The 17,033-nt window shown below is 24.3% G+C and overlaps 1 protein-coding gene across 1 annotated transcript; it reads left to right on the plus strand.

Annotated features, from left to right (window-relative positions):
* Nucleotides 1-15,969: 15,969 nt before the first annotated feature.
* Nucleotides 15,970-16,827, plus strand: LOC145838953 (NACHT, LRR and PYD domains-containing protein 7-like). The gene has a single exon (XM_082946571.1). The coding sequence runs from the start codon at nt 15,970-15,972 to the stop codon at nt 16,825-16,827; it is 858 nt and encodes a 285-aa protein (XP_082802697.1).
* Nucleotides 16,828-17,033: the final 206 nt, after the last annotated feature.

Below are 17,033 nucleotides of genomic sequence, written 5' to 3' on the forward strand. Positions count from 1 at the left end.
GTATATAAAGTAGCCAAATACTTTTCACTAAGACTACGAATTCGACTAACACTTTCAAGCCTCCCCTATCTTTTTAGTATTTTATTTGAAGTTGTTTATATAATCACGATAGCAATGATAGGCGAATAAAAGCAACTATGGCGTAATGAAGTGTTAACGATTAAATTAGTATTGTGTTTAGCTTAGCGCTATTAGCTTCAGTATGGGCCTCTAATAATTTAATAATATGTTCAGTTACAACCATACTTAAATATTAATTTAACTTTATTTTAATTTAATTGTATTTATATACTTCCTGGACAAGATGTTAAAAGATATCCGTGGTGTGCGACTGGATAACCGAAAGGGTTTTTTTGTGCACTAGGTCCTAGGGACCAAATATTTTGAGTGCTTTTTTTCGTTGGTCAATAAACTAAACTATACTTCGAAGCATTTAGAAACATTATTTTAAGCTAAGTATATCAAAAAACATAGAACCATTTTTATCATCAGTTATCGTCAATAGTTATTATCATCACTTACATTTTAAATACAACGGTTATATATATATGCTAAAAAAGTATAGATTAAATAAAATGCAGGTTTCTGATATTTAGAAATAATTTGCTTATTTGCATAACATTTAAACATTTGTTTACAATGTGTTCATACTGTTACCAGTTTTAGATTTAGCAAAGCGTTACAACACATTAAATTTGTCATCATTCAATTTAACTAAATTTTAGTTTAGTATAAAGAATGATTTTTTGGTAGTTAAAAAAAAGTATATATATCTAAACCTTTAATTTTATTTTTTATTTTTTTAAACTAGATTAGCTTAAGTGACGCTACTACCCATATAGTACTTTTTAGAGGTTTATAAAAGTTATTAGAAAAAAATATTAGGCATTTTGTAAAATATCTAATATTTGAAAACATAGTTTTTACTATGGTTCATAATAACTTGATGACTTCTAAATTTTTATCCGCCAATGTTGATAAAAACATTAATAACTACTAATAAAACAACAAAAAGTGATCCTTAAACCGATAAACGGATAAAAATGTTTGCAAGTTAGTTAGTATGATTTTTAAACCCAAAAAACCTATTTTTAAGCAATAATTAAAAAAAGTCTCTAATAATATTTAAACTCAACCTAACGTATACACTAATGATATTTTAAAACATGGTGTCAAATTAAAAAAAAAGGATAAAAACTTTTAGTTATCAAAGTTATAATAATTTTAAGAAAATTTGTTGTGGTTACGTTTTTGTGTAGAAGTTTAGTTTGTTTTAGCATCACGACATAAAATAAAATTTTGCTGTTAAACACTCTGACAACCAATCAAGTTGATGATTAACTAGGTCACACGTGTTTAGTTTTACTGTGATGATCAGTAGATATAACCTTTTAAAAACAAAGTAAATACTTTTTAGGTTTTTTTTTAAAGTTTAATTTAAGTTCATAATTATTAATTCAAACTGTTAAGATTTTTGAGCTTGATATAGTAGGAACAGGCTGAAACATTGTTTTATAGGTCTCTTTTATCTGTATTTAATAATATTATATACTTTGAAAATGTATACGGTTATTTAAGATTGTTTTGCTAGTAAGAAGAAAAAGTATAGATTTAGTCTTAAAAATCTTATTATATAGTATAAATCTTTTATTATTAGTATAGATAAAGGTCGAGTCTTATACTGGTTTGTTAATAAAATTGCCTTCAAAATATTATGCCTTTGTTTTTAATTTTAGCAAAGCTTTAGAGATGTAAAGACTTAAATAAAAAGTTAACCATTGCTTAATAAAACTAATTAAGTTTATTAAATTTCTATCTATTTGAAAAGCGCAAGACAACAACCTGCGGCCCAGGGTATAACTTTCAGTATAGATAAAATTGTTTGAAAATAACAAGTAACAGTTTTTGTATCACAAACATTTAATAGTTCTCTTTTGTTGCTGATTTATTATTGCTTATTTTGTAACATTTATATTGCAAAGTAGTATTTTTATATTGAATACTTCAACTATTATAAAAAAGTTCAGGTCGTTGAAAACCTTTTTATTTAATGTGGCCCGGTTAACAACTTTTTGTAGAAAAACTGGTCTTAAACGCGTAAAAGTTGCTTTAATATATACTAGAAAAAGATAAAAAAACCTTAGGTTCAAAATAAAGAACACCATGTAACTACACTTTTAATATTTAGCTACGTTGATACATAAACATCAGTTGTCATTAAAACTGTACAATTTATTTATGTTGATAGTAAGTGATTTGTTAATATTTTTTACGTAAAACAAAGTTACTTATATTATTCAAACAAATATAGCCGTAAACTCGAATAATATAAGCTTTTAATATAGTTCGATAAAAACTTCTTAATCAAGTTTTTTTTTTTTATTTCAAACTTACGGATTATCGGTTAAATAAAAACTCAGTTTGAAAGCATTATCTAATAAATAATTTGTTTTCCGAACTGTTTTAAAACTACTGTGTTTACTTTAATACAAAAATAAATAAATAAATAAAAGTAGTCTTAAGCAGAAAAATAAATACAGTCACCTCTCGCAAATTACGCCCTCTAGTTTAGTTACGCATTTACAACTTTAAAAAATTACAAAAAACAGTGTTTAGAAACTTATAAATATTTTAAACTCTTTTTATTTCCTGAGTTGACAACATATTTTATTTAAATTTTTAGTTCAGAATGCTAACATTAAATAAGAATTGAAGTAAATGTTTTTAAAAATATAAGAGGACATAGATTTTTAATAACACTGAGAATTTTGCATTTTCTATTTGTTCTTTCTATAAGGAGCATGTTGAAATTTTCGGCTTTGGTCTTTAAGTTTTGGGTGTCTTAACCCTTAAATATACCTTTAAATCAACCAATTTACATTGTTAATTTCCTTACATTTTTTATGGCATAAAGTTTAATTGTATCTTAATAAATCTTTTACTTTTACTTAATTTGTTCGCAGCCATCCTAAGATTAAATTTATTTTGCATGGTAAAAGAAAAAGATACTTCTCTATAACCAAGCATGAAAAGTTTAGCTTTAGGTTAGCAATGAACAAAACAGAAAAAATATACTTAGTTTACACGTAAACAATCGGTTTTCAAAAACTTTTTACAAATATGCACAAGTTGAATAAAAACGTTTTTGTAAACAAAAAAAAAAGCGGAAAGTAGTTAAAGTCCCTTTAATATCTTTAATCAATATCACTGTAAGAAAACAGCCAATACATTAAGTGTATTTGCAGCCTCTCGTTTAGTTACTCACTTTTGCGGTAGACACAGAGTGATGAGTGTATTTTTATTAACTTTTAGAACTTTGACCGACTAATTTTTTCTAGAAAGAAAAATAAAATATTCTCTACAAATATAGACTTTTTTTTCTAAAAAACATATTTTACATTGAACTAGTTATACTTACACTTAAACAAGTTAAATTTTTAAACTATTACGTAAATCTTATTCAAAATTAGATTTACAAAGGTATAAAGTATTTGCTAAGCTTATTTACACTTAAAACATAATTATTAAAAACTTTAACTTCAAGTATAAATATTAAGTTAGATAAGACTGTTAAGTCCCTACTGTTAATAAAAGAAAACTAAATTATCATCTTTATTTTAAGTTTACAAGTTTAAGGTGTTCTTTTTTCAGCTTATTAACTTGCATTACTTAACTTATTTTGTAGTCCTTTTTAGCTTTTGATAAGAATTTATCATAATTATATTTTATTAAAGCCACATTTGAATAGTTTTTATTTTATTTTTATTTCATTTAAATATATTTGTAAAAATAAAGTATATACAACAGTAACTAGTTTATTTCTTAAATGGTGTGTGTACTACAGTTGCCAGAATTTTTCTGCTATTTTTGCCCTCATTCAACTTCTACAGGAAAATTGACATATATAAATTTTTAACCGTTAAGCATCGCCAAAGAGCTAAGTTTGGCTTTCTTTGAATTTCAGCAAATAAATTAGTCTACAAATAAAACACTATACTATAGTGCTATTCTTATTAACTTTCAGTTTACTGAAATTAACTTCTTTATACTAAAATACTAAAAGAATAAGTCTTGCAAACTAAAAGTACAAATTCCGGTATCATTTTTAGCTGATTTAAAAGTTGCTTGCAGTTTTTTGTTCATACTTAAAATTTTCAAATGCAGAAGTGTATCAGTTAGGTTCGCGGTTTTTGAGTTCGCAACGTCGGTTAAATTTGCAAATATTGAGTTCGCACTGCTGTTTAAGTTTGGATTTAATTTAAAAAAGATTGCTTAGTATGTAACTTTTTCAATTGTAAGTTAAGTGAATTTAGTTTTAATATTTGCTTCAAAATATTATTATCAAATGAGTAATTTTTTTCTAATTTATATAAATAAATATATAAAAACATTAAAAATTAAAGAAAAACTTTTAAATGTACTAAATGTTCTAATCAAAGAAATCATTTCTTAATTAAGAACTTTAATTTTATATTTCTGTAAATTCAGTCTCAAAATAGCAGTAATAAACACTTTTCTTTTGAAAAAAAGTAAATTATAAGATTGTTTTTCAATTTTTATTAAAAGACGATTCTTTTAAAAATCTGTAAATGAAATTGTACTTAATGTTTAGACTATGATTTTTTTTTATAATTTACAGTAACTTCAAAGTATGTAACCTTTTTGTGATAAATGTTGGTTTAAATTTTAACGATAATATTGGATAAAAGCTTTTTTTTATTATAAATAGAGTAATTTAAAAAATACATTAATTTAGTATTGAACTGTAATATTTATATAGTTTTAGACTTTTATGTTGAATACAAAGTGAAGTTTAGTAAGTGCATTTAATGAAAAGGTTATTTATCAGCTTTATAATAAATTTTACAAACAAAAAACTCTTTAGTTTATTTAGTTTGTACATATTCCTACAGTGAACAAAAATTTTGGATAAACTTAAAAAAAAAAGATGTCTTTTCTAATAATTGGACGTATACAAATTCAGTACATTTACCTTTAGGATATAGAAAACTTTTAAATGTAAAAAATTTATTAGCTTAAAGTTTAATTTTTGTAGCTAATTTAAGTATTTTTTCCAATACTTAAAATATATTAAGTAACTTGTTGAAAAAATTTGCGATAAACTAGCTAAAAAGAACATATTAAAAACTAAAGTTTTATCATAATTTACATATAAAAAATACAAATAATAAAAACAAATCAAAGTAATTGCAGAAATTTTAATAGTTCACTGTCTAAAATTCTGCAAAAATATTTACATAACTAAAAAACACATCTTATAAACAGTAAAACTTATTTTACAATATATAACACCTAGAAGAATTTATTTTAAATTTTAAGCTGGTCCTTTAATCTTTTTTGTTCATCATAATAATGAAAAACAAATGGATTAAAGCTATTAGAATTAAATTGCTTCTATTGGTTCTTCTTAAAACTAAACCATAAAAATAATAAGTAATACTATTTAAGCTTCATAACTAAATGTTTTATCTCATTATTTAAGGTATTAATTTGAAAAATTAATAAGAAAAAGGTCAAAAAACATCAAATAATCTACTGTGTAATTAAAAAGACTAATCAAATAGATTTTAAAAAATTTCTACACTATTTTTTTCTAAAAGGTAGTTTTCACATAAAAAGTAGAGCTTACATTTGTAGTTTCAAAATTTCATTTCTATAAAAGTTTTTGTGATAAAAAAATTATGATTAATTTTAAATTAAGTATGAAGAAAATTGAAAGAAAGATACAGCTTAAAGTGCATTTTAAGATCAAAAATACTAAATATCAAAATGTTCTTTTAAAAACAAAACTTCCAAGGTACGAGGTAAAAGTTTAACTTAGTTTTAAGCATTCAACTATTTTTAAACATCTGAACGAAAATAGAGGTTTAATAAAAATACAATATATATTTAAAAATATTTTATAATGTTACATAAGCTTGGTTTACACAACTGATTTGTTTGACAAGACAAATAAGTTTAAACAAAACCAACAATTTATAAGTTGAAACACTGAATGAAAAACTGTTTAATATTTCTAAATTTTTTAAAAAGTTTGAATACTAAGTTAGTTAAATTTTACATTTAATGTAAACAATAGTTTAAATAGACTAAAACTAAATAAACTCTTAACTAATAAAAATAAGTAGAAAAACATCAGTAATAAAATTGTAGATTGTAAAGTTGGCTTAAAACATAAAGAAACTCCAAAGCAATTAAAACGAATTGCTTTAAACAGTAACTGTTTTTTATTTTTAAGCCACTTAAGTAATTTTTCTGTCTAAAAAATAACACCAAAATGTAAAAAAAACCATACAAGGAGGAATTTTTTATTGAAAGTATTAATCTTTTAACATACATGACTTTAAAAAGTTAACTTCTACAGTATATAATTTTTAAAATGTTTGATCTTTTAATAAACATGACTATAAGTAATAACCAGAAATTTTTTTTGTTCAAAACTAAATAAATTTAAAAGATCTAATAAAATAAAAAAAGATTTTTTTGAACACACTTTAATTAAAAAAGAAGTAATTTATATAATTACTTAAGTTGTTTTACAAAACAGTTAGTAATAAAACTATTAGTTCTATAAGTTCAAAAAACACAAGAACAACATTTTGTGAACATTTTGAATACAACTAAATTTACTTAAGTGCAAAATTTATTACATAAAACTGTTAGTAATAAAATAATAAATATGTACTGAACTAATCAAAAATTAAAAAGGTTAAAAAAAATTTTTAAGTTTATCTGAAAAACATTTAGAACAAATTACTTCAAGTTACCATAACAGTGAAATATGTTATTTTTAATGTATTATAATTAAAATTGCAAACATTTAGGAAATGAAATACTTGGTATATAACTAAGATTCATTTATTTATAAATACAAAACATATATAAAACCAATTTAGTTTGTTTTCTTCTAGTTAAAATAATTATCTAAATCATTTTATTGTCTATCATTTTAAATTTAAAATTTGGTAAAAAATTAAAAAAATAAAATGTGCTCTCAACTTTAAACAGCTATATTTCATAATTTGCTAAATAATATAAATAAACAACATATAATTAAGTTTAAAATCTACAAAGTAAGATCAAGCTATACATTTTTTCGAAATTCATTAGCATCTTTTAAACTTCAATTCAATCGATACAGTATTCATGAAGTAATACTAAAGTTAACTAAAAATAAAAATTACAGTTCTTTTGATCAGAAAATTGTATTACATGCCACAAAGCAAGAGCAAATTATAACAGAAAATAGAGTATTTTCAATCTCTAATGTTTACTTGAACTTGGATTAGCATTCTAATAAAAATAAAAATCTTTATATAAAAATTTTAAAATTTGTTGATTTTCTTTTGCATTTTGGTAAAAATATATCTAAATTTAATTGATATATATTATGTTTTTTTTTAATTCAAAGTTCTTTGCTTAAGAACAAAAGAAAAGTTGTGTAAATTAGTTAAAACTTTTAAAATATTACTACAAAAGCTTTGTTTTACTTATTTTTGTATTTGAAACTTTTACAAAAAGCGTTGAATTTCAAAAACTTGTTTATCACTCAAAAATTATTTTTATAATATTTGAAAATCCATTGTGGTTAAATATAATATTATTAAACATTTTAAAACGAAGAGTTAGAAAAACAATATAAATATTATGAAGTGGAAAAATTGGAATCCTACTTTTATTTAAGTTGTAAAATAAATAAAAAGTCTTGAAAGGTAAAACACTTTTTTTTTAACTAACTTAAAAACCAAAGTATCTATATATTTAGGAAAGATGGTCTAAAAATAAACAAATAGATAACTTACAAACATTGCTGAGTTATTTAAAATAACTGAAATATTAAAACAAAAACTAACTAGAAGAGATGAGTGCTCCTGGGACAATAAAATCCTATTTGTTATGCAACTTTGAAAGGCACTATCAAACTGGAACATTATCTCGAAATCTTAATTAACTTTTTGCGGTTGGCTTAACTGAAATCAGCGCTTTAAGTGATTTGAATTCCTGTTAATTCAAAAAGGTTTTTAAGATAGATTAAGTTGAACTAGAACATATACATTTAATACTAAACAAAAAATATCATTAAAAGTAGAAAGCTATAAAATTTATTCAAGTATAAAACATTAAAAATTGATCATTTAGTACAAATACTTCAATTAAAAAGTTGAACAAAAAATAAATAAAAAACAACTTTGATACAAATACAAAATACATTTTATCAAACTTAAAAGTTTACTAGAAATAATTGTGTATTCACTGATAATACTATTTTTAGAATTATAAATAAATTCAGCACATGGGCTGGCAAATGGCTATTGAACATTTTAGTAACTTTAAAATCAAACCCAGAGATTTAGTTAGTTATTTATAGCTAGGCTTCCTTTTTTTAAATTTGCATTGATTCTATTCTGCTTGAAGTTTAATAAAAATTTTGTAAGCTTAAATGTAGCAAATTTTTAATTTTCTAAAATAGAAAAATAAGTTAAAAAAACCTCAAATTTTTGTCAAAATTAAGGCCAACAGCAACTACTAAAAAATACCTTAGAAGCTTTTATATAGAATGTTTTTTTTAGGTTTTTTGTTTTCTTTGGTTTGGTGTTAAAAAATGTCTGAATTCTTTGAATATTTGAAAAAAAAGGTATATTTTCTCATTAAAAAAATTGATATTCTTTTGAAAATTTCATTGATGTATTTATGGTAATATACTACAAAGTATTTCTAAAAGAGAATATTTCAACTGCTTGGTGCTGAAATATCTTCATTTTTTTTATGTTTTAGCATATATGATAAGAATTCTATATACAATTTTACAAAATAAAACAATCATTAGGAAATTAACTAATTTTAGGTTTATACAAGCAACATCCTGATGCCTATTTGCACTTATATCAAATAAAAATTAAGTTTAAAATTTTAAGTTTTTAAATAATTTATTGTATCCAATACTATTTCAACAACGTTTAAGAAAAATGCTAAAAAAATTTCTCTAAATTAGTCTTACAGAAATTTTTCTCTAACATTCTGCAAGAAAACTTTGTCAAAACTATGAAGAATTTGGAGTAGTTTTCAAACTGTATAGGCAAAAATTAGTTGAATTTAAACTTACATAATTTCTTAAATACTTAAAGCAGAAAAACAACAAAACCAATTTAAAAACAAAGAAATCAAACTTTGTTAAACTATGTTTAACTCATTGTACAATTTTTTTTCAGCAAGATTATTTTATCATACTTAATGGACGCTTACTTTTTCAATTTGAACCGGTTTTCAGCTTACTGTGTTCAGATAAAGTTTATACAAAATGATAAGATTTTTGAAAACAAGCATGCTTAATTAGGCCAATTTATGAAAAAAATTAATGAATTAAACTGTTACTGAAGTTTTAATCATGAATATCTATAACAGGGTTTCCCAAAGTGGGCCAAGTGGCCCCCTAGGGGGACATGACAGATACTCAGGGGGCCATGAGCAGCAAAGGGGGAAGAGGGGGGGCCATGAGCAGTAAAGGAGCCACAGGGGGGCCATGAGGCCATAACTTGAAACTTACACTAGATATTCTTGAGTTGCAGATGAAGAGCAAAAAAAAAAAAAAAAGGTCTTATGTGTATTTTATTGTAGTTTATGAGTAATCTATATGTTGAAGGGGGCCATTACTTTTTCAAACTCTTTAAAGGGGGCCATTAGCAAAAAAGTTTGGGAAACCCTGATCTATAAAAACTACATGCAAATAGTAGAGCAGTATGAAAATTAACTTTGTTATTTTTAAAATCAAGAAATGCTAACAAATTTTAATAAAAGTATCAAGGGCATAGGGGGGTTAAACACTTTTTTTACATTTTGATCTTATTTTGTTGAGTTTTTAAGCTACAAGATGGTTTTTACCGATTTTAACAATAAAAAACAATTTTTGAGATATATCAGGTCAAAGTGGGAGGCAACAATAGGTTCCTTTTGGGGGGGGGGTAAACTAAAATAGCAAAAAAAGACTACTTCACTAAAAATCTATCTTCTCCTAATCAACTACTTTACCTTTAAACTCAGGAACAGACTTCCATTTAGAAGTGTATTTTTGTTTATTCTTCCTAGTAGGTGCTTCAATTTCCACAGTTTTCATTTTTAACCAGCTGTGACAAATAAATGTTTTGGTGCTTTATATTAAATAGGCTGTTATAAAGTTAACTATCATAAAAAAACAAACAATATTTTTTTAGTATTTTGGATTAAATAAATCTTGGGAATCATAATTGTACATACTTTTTACTAATATTGTTACTTTTTTTAAATTAATCAATTTAAAGTTTTTGACTTAAATGCCTATTTCAATATTTTGTTTTTAATTTTATTTTACTTCCATTTATTTGTTCAAATTTTTTTTTCAGATTTGTTAACAACAACTGAGGATCTCCTATATCAAATATAGGAGTAAAACATTGTTTTGTTAGTAATAAGCTATTTAAATAAATATTAAATATTTTTTTACTTAATACTTAATAAAAATTCATAAGTTAGTTAGATAGATGTTTTTTCTACTTTTTAAACAACTTACAAATGTATACTTTGCTTTTAACTATTCTAACTACTAAGTTGAAGTAATTATAATCTAGCTGAGTTAAAAATAATCAGAATTGCCACTCTTTGAGGCAAAATAGTCAGCCTGTGTTACCTGAGATTAGTTAGAGTTTATAATAAAATGGAAACAAAACGTTTTTGTTAGCAAGTTTTTGAATAAAAATAGTAGTAATTAATCTTAAATACAAAAAGATACATAAATAATTACAGAAGAATGTTAAAAATCAATATTTGTAAGAAATAAGAAATAATTAAGGCATAAAAACTGGTATGAGATACTTTAAAATCAACACTAGCATGAGATTTCAAAAAAAGTTCATACTAGCCTAAGAGTGCCACACACAGTATGTATCTGAAACTTTTTTTAACTGAATACATCTTAAAAGTTGATTGAAACTGTTTTTGGTTGTATAAAAAATCTTACTATAGACTTTATGGATGATACTATAAAAAAAACTAATCTACTGATGTGAAATTTCTACATGATACAAACAAATTTTAAAACTGAAACATTAATTTTTAACACAATCATTTTACCTAAAGTTCACCACAAAAATTAATGTACATTTTCATTGACTCTTTGAATGCTTTAAAAGACATAATTTTATTTTTTGCTCATATATTGTAGGATATGGGAAATGTGAGCTGAAAACTTTTTTAATGAAGCAAATCCATCAAATTTTTATGGGAAATTTTTTTAGTGAATATTTTATTAAACTGTTCTTAATGATTCCTTTTTATAACAATTAGATGATTAAGATCAATTATTTAACTACCATTTTAATATACTTATTACACAAAACTTATTTTTAAATTTTTTAGGATTATTTTACTTAATACTTTGTTAATTTTTTAGTGAATCAAAGACATTGTTTAGATTTTGATTTAAACACAGCTGTTCTTAGAAAAATTTGTACACTTCTAAACTAAAGCTATAAAATTATAACTTCTAGAATTCTTGAAAAACATGATTTATCAAAACCAAAATTGAAACAAAAATATTTATCAAATAACAGAAGAACTTATTTAAGAAATCAAAGAAGAGCTAAACAGAGTAAATAAAGTGTTAAATACTAAAAAGAAAACATTATATAATTGTTAAGTTCTAAAATAATACATAAAATGTTTTTTACTAGTCTAAATTCATTTAGCTAATTCTTCAATAATTAATAAGTATACAGTTAAAATATTTAGTTCTTACAAAAGGAGAGTCTTTAAAGATATTTTTAATAAGAGTTACCTTATAAAACTGGACTAACTTAATATCACAGGTTAACCAATTTTATTATTTTAATGGTTAAGAAAATTATGCACATTTGTAGGCTACTTTGTATATGGCTACTAGACAAATAGTCCTGACTTTAAAAATGCCTGGCATTATTAAATTAAATTTTGCAGATAGGTTGTTTCAAGAAATCTTATTTACCCATTTCATTAAGACTCAATCTGTTGTTTTTTTTATTTTTTTGAGTAAATAGTAACCAGCAAAAATGTGCAAAAGTTAAGTCAAAGAGACATTTCTAAAAACTAAAAAAAATTTAAACCTTATTTTTGTTTTCAAAAAAATGATAAACTTATGTTTGAATAAATAGTAATTTGATATTTATCAAGTCATTTAAAAATTCGTTATAACATTCAAATATATGAAATAGAATACAAAAACTGAACTAAAAAGAAAACTTTTTGATAAATCTTTGAGTATTTTAAGACTTTAATTACAATTTATTATTTTATTTCTAGGATATTTTAACTTTTTATGGTAAACAACCATCAGATTTACTTCACCCTCTATTTTGCTTCTTAACATTAAGTTGAACACTTTGTAAATTAAAAAAATTGTATTTTCAGTGTAACTAAGGATTTGGCAATGTTTCATAAACAACTTACTAAGCTTAATATTTTGCTGAAAGTATTTCGTCTTATTTTCGTTAAACAATATAAAAAAGTTTAAATAAGTTTAAATTAACATATAAATACATTATTTAATTTTCTACCTGAAAAAATGAAAAATAAATATAACTAATTGAAACTTTAAAACATACTAAAACTTGGTTTTTTAATACTGATGATTTTTTTTATAAAAGTTATGAGCATGAGCATTTTTTAAATATTTCCAAATTTAATTTATTTGAAGAGCAGTGTTCCTTTAGAACTTTGTATAATGTTTTAACTTGTCACAGTTTAAACTTATTATTTTAAACCTTAAAGACTTGTAGTTACAAGCATTGTTACTACAGTTTATAAACTTTGATAAATTATTTTTCAAAATGTTTTGTACAACGGGATTCCCCTTTACGTTTATGTGACGCCCCTTAAAGCCGTTCTGCTATAAAAATCAAAATTTAGGTTAAAAGAGGTTTATGCTAAGCTAAAAGCTATTGTGGAAAATAGCTCATTTTTTAACAAATTTTCTGCGTTTCAGCTACATTTGGCTTCTAACTAGTATAAAAAAGAACGAGTAATAATTTAGCTCGGTTTGCATTTTTAGAGATTTTTAAAAATGTCCAAACTTTAGATCGAATTATTTTCTTTATTTTTTTTGACAAATATGATTCTTTTTAGTTATAGAAAAGGCTCTTTTGCCTTTAATTTAAAAAAATCTATTGGATTGGGGTTTAAATTTTTAAGTGGGGTCCCTAAGAAATGTTTTGTTTTTGGAAATTTCATTCTAACGGATGTTTTAGCCAAAAATAAAAAATGTATATTTTGTAGTATTTTTAGTTTGCTTTGTTCTCAAGGGTTATTATTTTTTTCAAATTTCTAAATAATATGTATAAATATTCCCGATTGTAAATTTCAAAAACGTTCAATTTTCCAAAGGTTACTGAAGCAAAAAAAAATATTATAACTTATATTAATACACTTAATTATGACTATTTAAATGGTTAATCTTGCATTACTTAATTTATTTTGTAACCCTATATAGCTTTCGATAAGAATTTATACTATCATTATAATTATACTTTACTATAACCACTTTTGAATATTTTTCTATTATTTTTATTTCATAAAAATACATTTGTAAAAATAAGTATGTACAACAGTAGGTAGTTTACTCTTAAATATTGTGTGTAATACTATAAAAGTGAATGTATTTTAACTAAACGTTTTATCAAAAATACATGCGTAATAAAAAGAACAAGTGCAGTGTTAAAATTTAAAGCAGTAAATCATTTAGCAAACAATAAAATCTAAAGTTCACAGGCTTTTTGAAAAAAACAAGTAATTACCTTTTTATCATCGTCATCTATCAACTAGTTGCTGATTTATTACTTAGCGTATAGCTTTTGATCTGTATTTGATCTAAACCTTTGTCTTTTATCGTACAACCAAATCTACTTTAAAAACAAATTCATTTATTTTAAACCTTTATAGTAGTAAAAAATTTAATATAAAATTGTAATTTTCAATGTTTAATTTACTTAAATTGTGTCAACTTCTAAGACTTAAATTATTATGTTAGGCTTTTATGATCATTAACAGTCTTTTGCGATAATAAACATTTTTACACACTTACCTTGATTTAAATCTCTACTATAATAGTAAAACAACAACTGCATTGTTTTAGTTGATGATAACTTTCTAGTTTAAGAAGTTACCTCGTATACAAACTAACAAAAAACATATTAAGTAAAGTAATCACATTTTTAAAGTATAATTCACAAATATGTTGGTAATATATAAATAATTTAAACTGCATTTTATGATATCATAACAGGGTCTATTTTTTACAATTATAAGTTCTATCTTAAATTACAGCTAACAAAACAAAAAGCTTATTGACAACATAAGTTTCAAACAAAATAATGAGCCAAAGAGGAAGAAACTTTAATGACGACGATATATTCGTGTTCAAGGTTTTTGGAAATCCAACCCTGCTAGAAAGTCTCAAAACCATTAGTCAACATCAAGTATATGCGGAATTAAAAGAGTTTTGTAGCGACGAAATAAAGGTTTTATTTCTACTATCTTTAAAAAACTTCAAGTTTTTGCGAACAAAAAGATTATTTTTACTTTTTGTTTGCTTAAAGTTAAAGAAAGTACAAATAAAAAAAAAATATCTTTTAAATATTTTAAAATCAATTCTAGGGAAAAATAATGAGTTTAGAAATGGAAATGCGGTTTTACGAAATGGCAGAAGTAATCTTTTAAAATGGAGAAAAGGGAAAACTAAATGAAGGGTGGTCAGTAAAGCTAATTAAAGCTTTGGTGGATAACGGTTTAATAGACTTAGCAAATTTAGTTAAACATGGTTAGTTTTAAATTTAGATTTTCTTTGTAAAGCATAAGTTTGTTAAATTTTACTCCATTTTACTTTTTATTTGTTTGAAAATAAAACAGATTAAACATTGTATTGTTGAAAAAAAATATACCATCATTATGAAAATAACAAATTTTAGTTTTATAAAGTTTGTAAAATAAAATTTATAAAAGTTAGATTCAAACTAACTTTAACTAATTATTTATAGCTTTTTAAATCATTTAATATATCAGATGAAGTTGATGTTTTGAGACATGAGGAAAATGAAGGACTTAATGGTAAATAATATTCATATGTCTGTCTACTTATTTTAGAACTACTACAAGAAAAAATTCAGTAATATTGTGTTTTTTTTATTATAAATTTGTAGTATATGAAGCAATAAACAATAGCACATAATATAGCATAACAGATGCAATAAAAATAATTTGATGTTTTTAAATTTTGTTCTTTTAAGACTGCTAACACCTTTAAAACCAAAATTTTGATAAAATTCCTATAAAAAGTTTTCTTGTTACTATATAGATAAATTAAAAACATATTAAAAAAAAATAGTTAAGCTAAAAAAACCATTAAAAATATCATTAAGCTATTTGCTAATGAAATCTAGTATCAATTGTTTTATTTATGTTCATTTTTCTCGGTTCTTATTTAAACTTAAAAAAAATAACGAATGCAGACCGTAGCTTGATCCACTTAGTCCGAAAATCCCTTCGAAAGTATTGTAACATACTTGTTGATCCAATAGGTAGCAATGACAAGGAAGAAAACACTCAAGATCTTCCGGTTGTCCATCCGAGTATCAAACTCAGCGAAGATCACTTCAGAACTAACAACGCGTTTAGTGATGGTAACTATCGAGTTCTTCAAGAACAACGTAAAGCTTACAAACACGCCCCCGTTGTTCTTTTTAACCAGATTGCTGGGTAATGTATTTTATAATTTTTTTATGAAATCGTTTACTGCAGATTATAATTTATTTAACTTAACAAAATATTATATAATACTAAGAAAAGAATAAATAATTTAGGGTCCGCGAAAACCAAAACGAAAATTCTACTAACGAGAATTATGAAGAAAGACTCAGTCTACTTTTTTACAAACATTCTATTTATACTTTAATGATAGGACCTGCTGGATCAGGAAAAACAACTATTAGCAAACGAATTGTACTCAAAACCTTAGGTAAAAAACGGTTCTGTTTTCTTGTTCCTCTAGCTTATATAAGGCCAGACGCCGATATAAGCCTCAAGAAGCTTTTGTTAAGTGGTCCAATGATGTTGTCTGCCAACGAAGTACGTGTAAATGGACATGACTTAGATGTCGCATTTAGATGGCTGTTGAAAAACCAGAACAAGATAACTATCATCTTTGATGGACTCGACCAAGCCCGCATTAAGTTAGAAGATTTGAAAGTTCAATCTGCTGTTGACGTAAGTAAGAAATATCCGCCTTCCGAGTTAATGTTATTTATTTTATCAAGAAGTCTTATACCTGATGTAAGACTTATTGTAACTTCTAGGCCACATTCTATACTAAACTTCGTTCCATGTATACAACCTGATCATGTGGTCTACCGGGATGACCTAGCTGAAGAAGACATGAAAACTTTGATGATTTTTTACTTGAAAGACTACAATATCGACCAAATAATTGAAAAACTTTTAGAAAAGTCACCAAAAGTTCAACAGCTAACGTACTGCCCGCTGTTCTTGCGCATATTTTGCCAGCTTTTCCAGATAGTCGGAGAAGTTGAAATTTGGAAGTTCGTCAAATCAACAGCGAACCTTTTCAATGAGCTTCTTATACGACTGCAGCAATCGTCGCACAATGCTGGTGAAATTGAAGACGTCGAAAATTTTAAAAAAATTTCAAAACTAGCTTACAGTAAGACCATGCAAGGTTCAGTTGTTATCAAGCAAAATGACCTTTCAAACTTGAACATGGAAGCTGCAGATGTACAGAATCTGATGAATTGAATACACGACAACACGAAGTCCATGCTTATTGGACCGTGCTTGTTTTATTTTGCATATCAAAGCATACAGGTTAGTTAAAAAGATAATCAAAAAAAGAAGTTGTGTTAATCAGTATTTTTGTTGTAAAAAATAAGTAAAAAAACGGTAGATTTTAGATTACTTAGCTGTTTTTATAATAAAACTATTTAAAGTGTAGCTAACTTATA

This window comes from Thalia democratica, chromosome 6 (assembly GCF_965202585.1).
Source record: "Thalia democratica chromosome 6, ktThaDemo2.hap1.1, whole genome shotgun sequence".
Taxonomy (NCBI): Eukaryota; Metazoa; Chordata; class Thaliacea; order Salpida; family Salpidae; genus Thalia; species Thalia democratica.

What these genes read in the sequence shown, in the direction of transcription:
- LOC145838953 (XM_082946571.1), top strand. Translation starts at nt 15,970, where the DNA reads ATGATAGGACCTGCTGGATCAGGAAAAACAACTATTAGCAAACGAATT.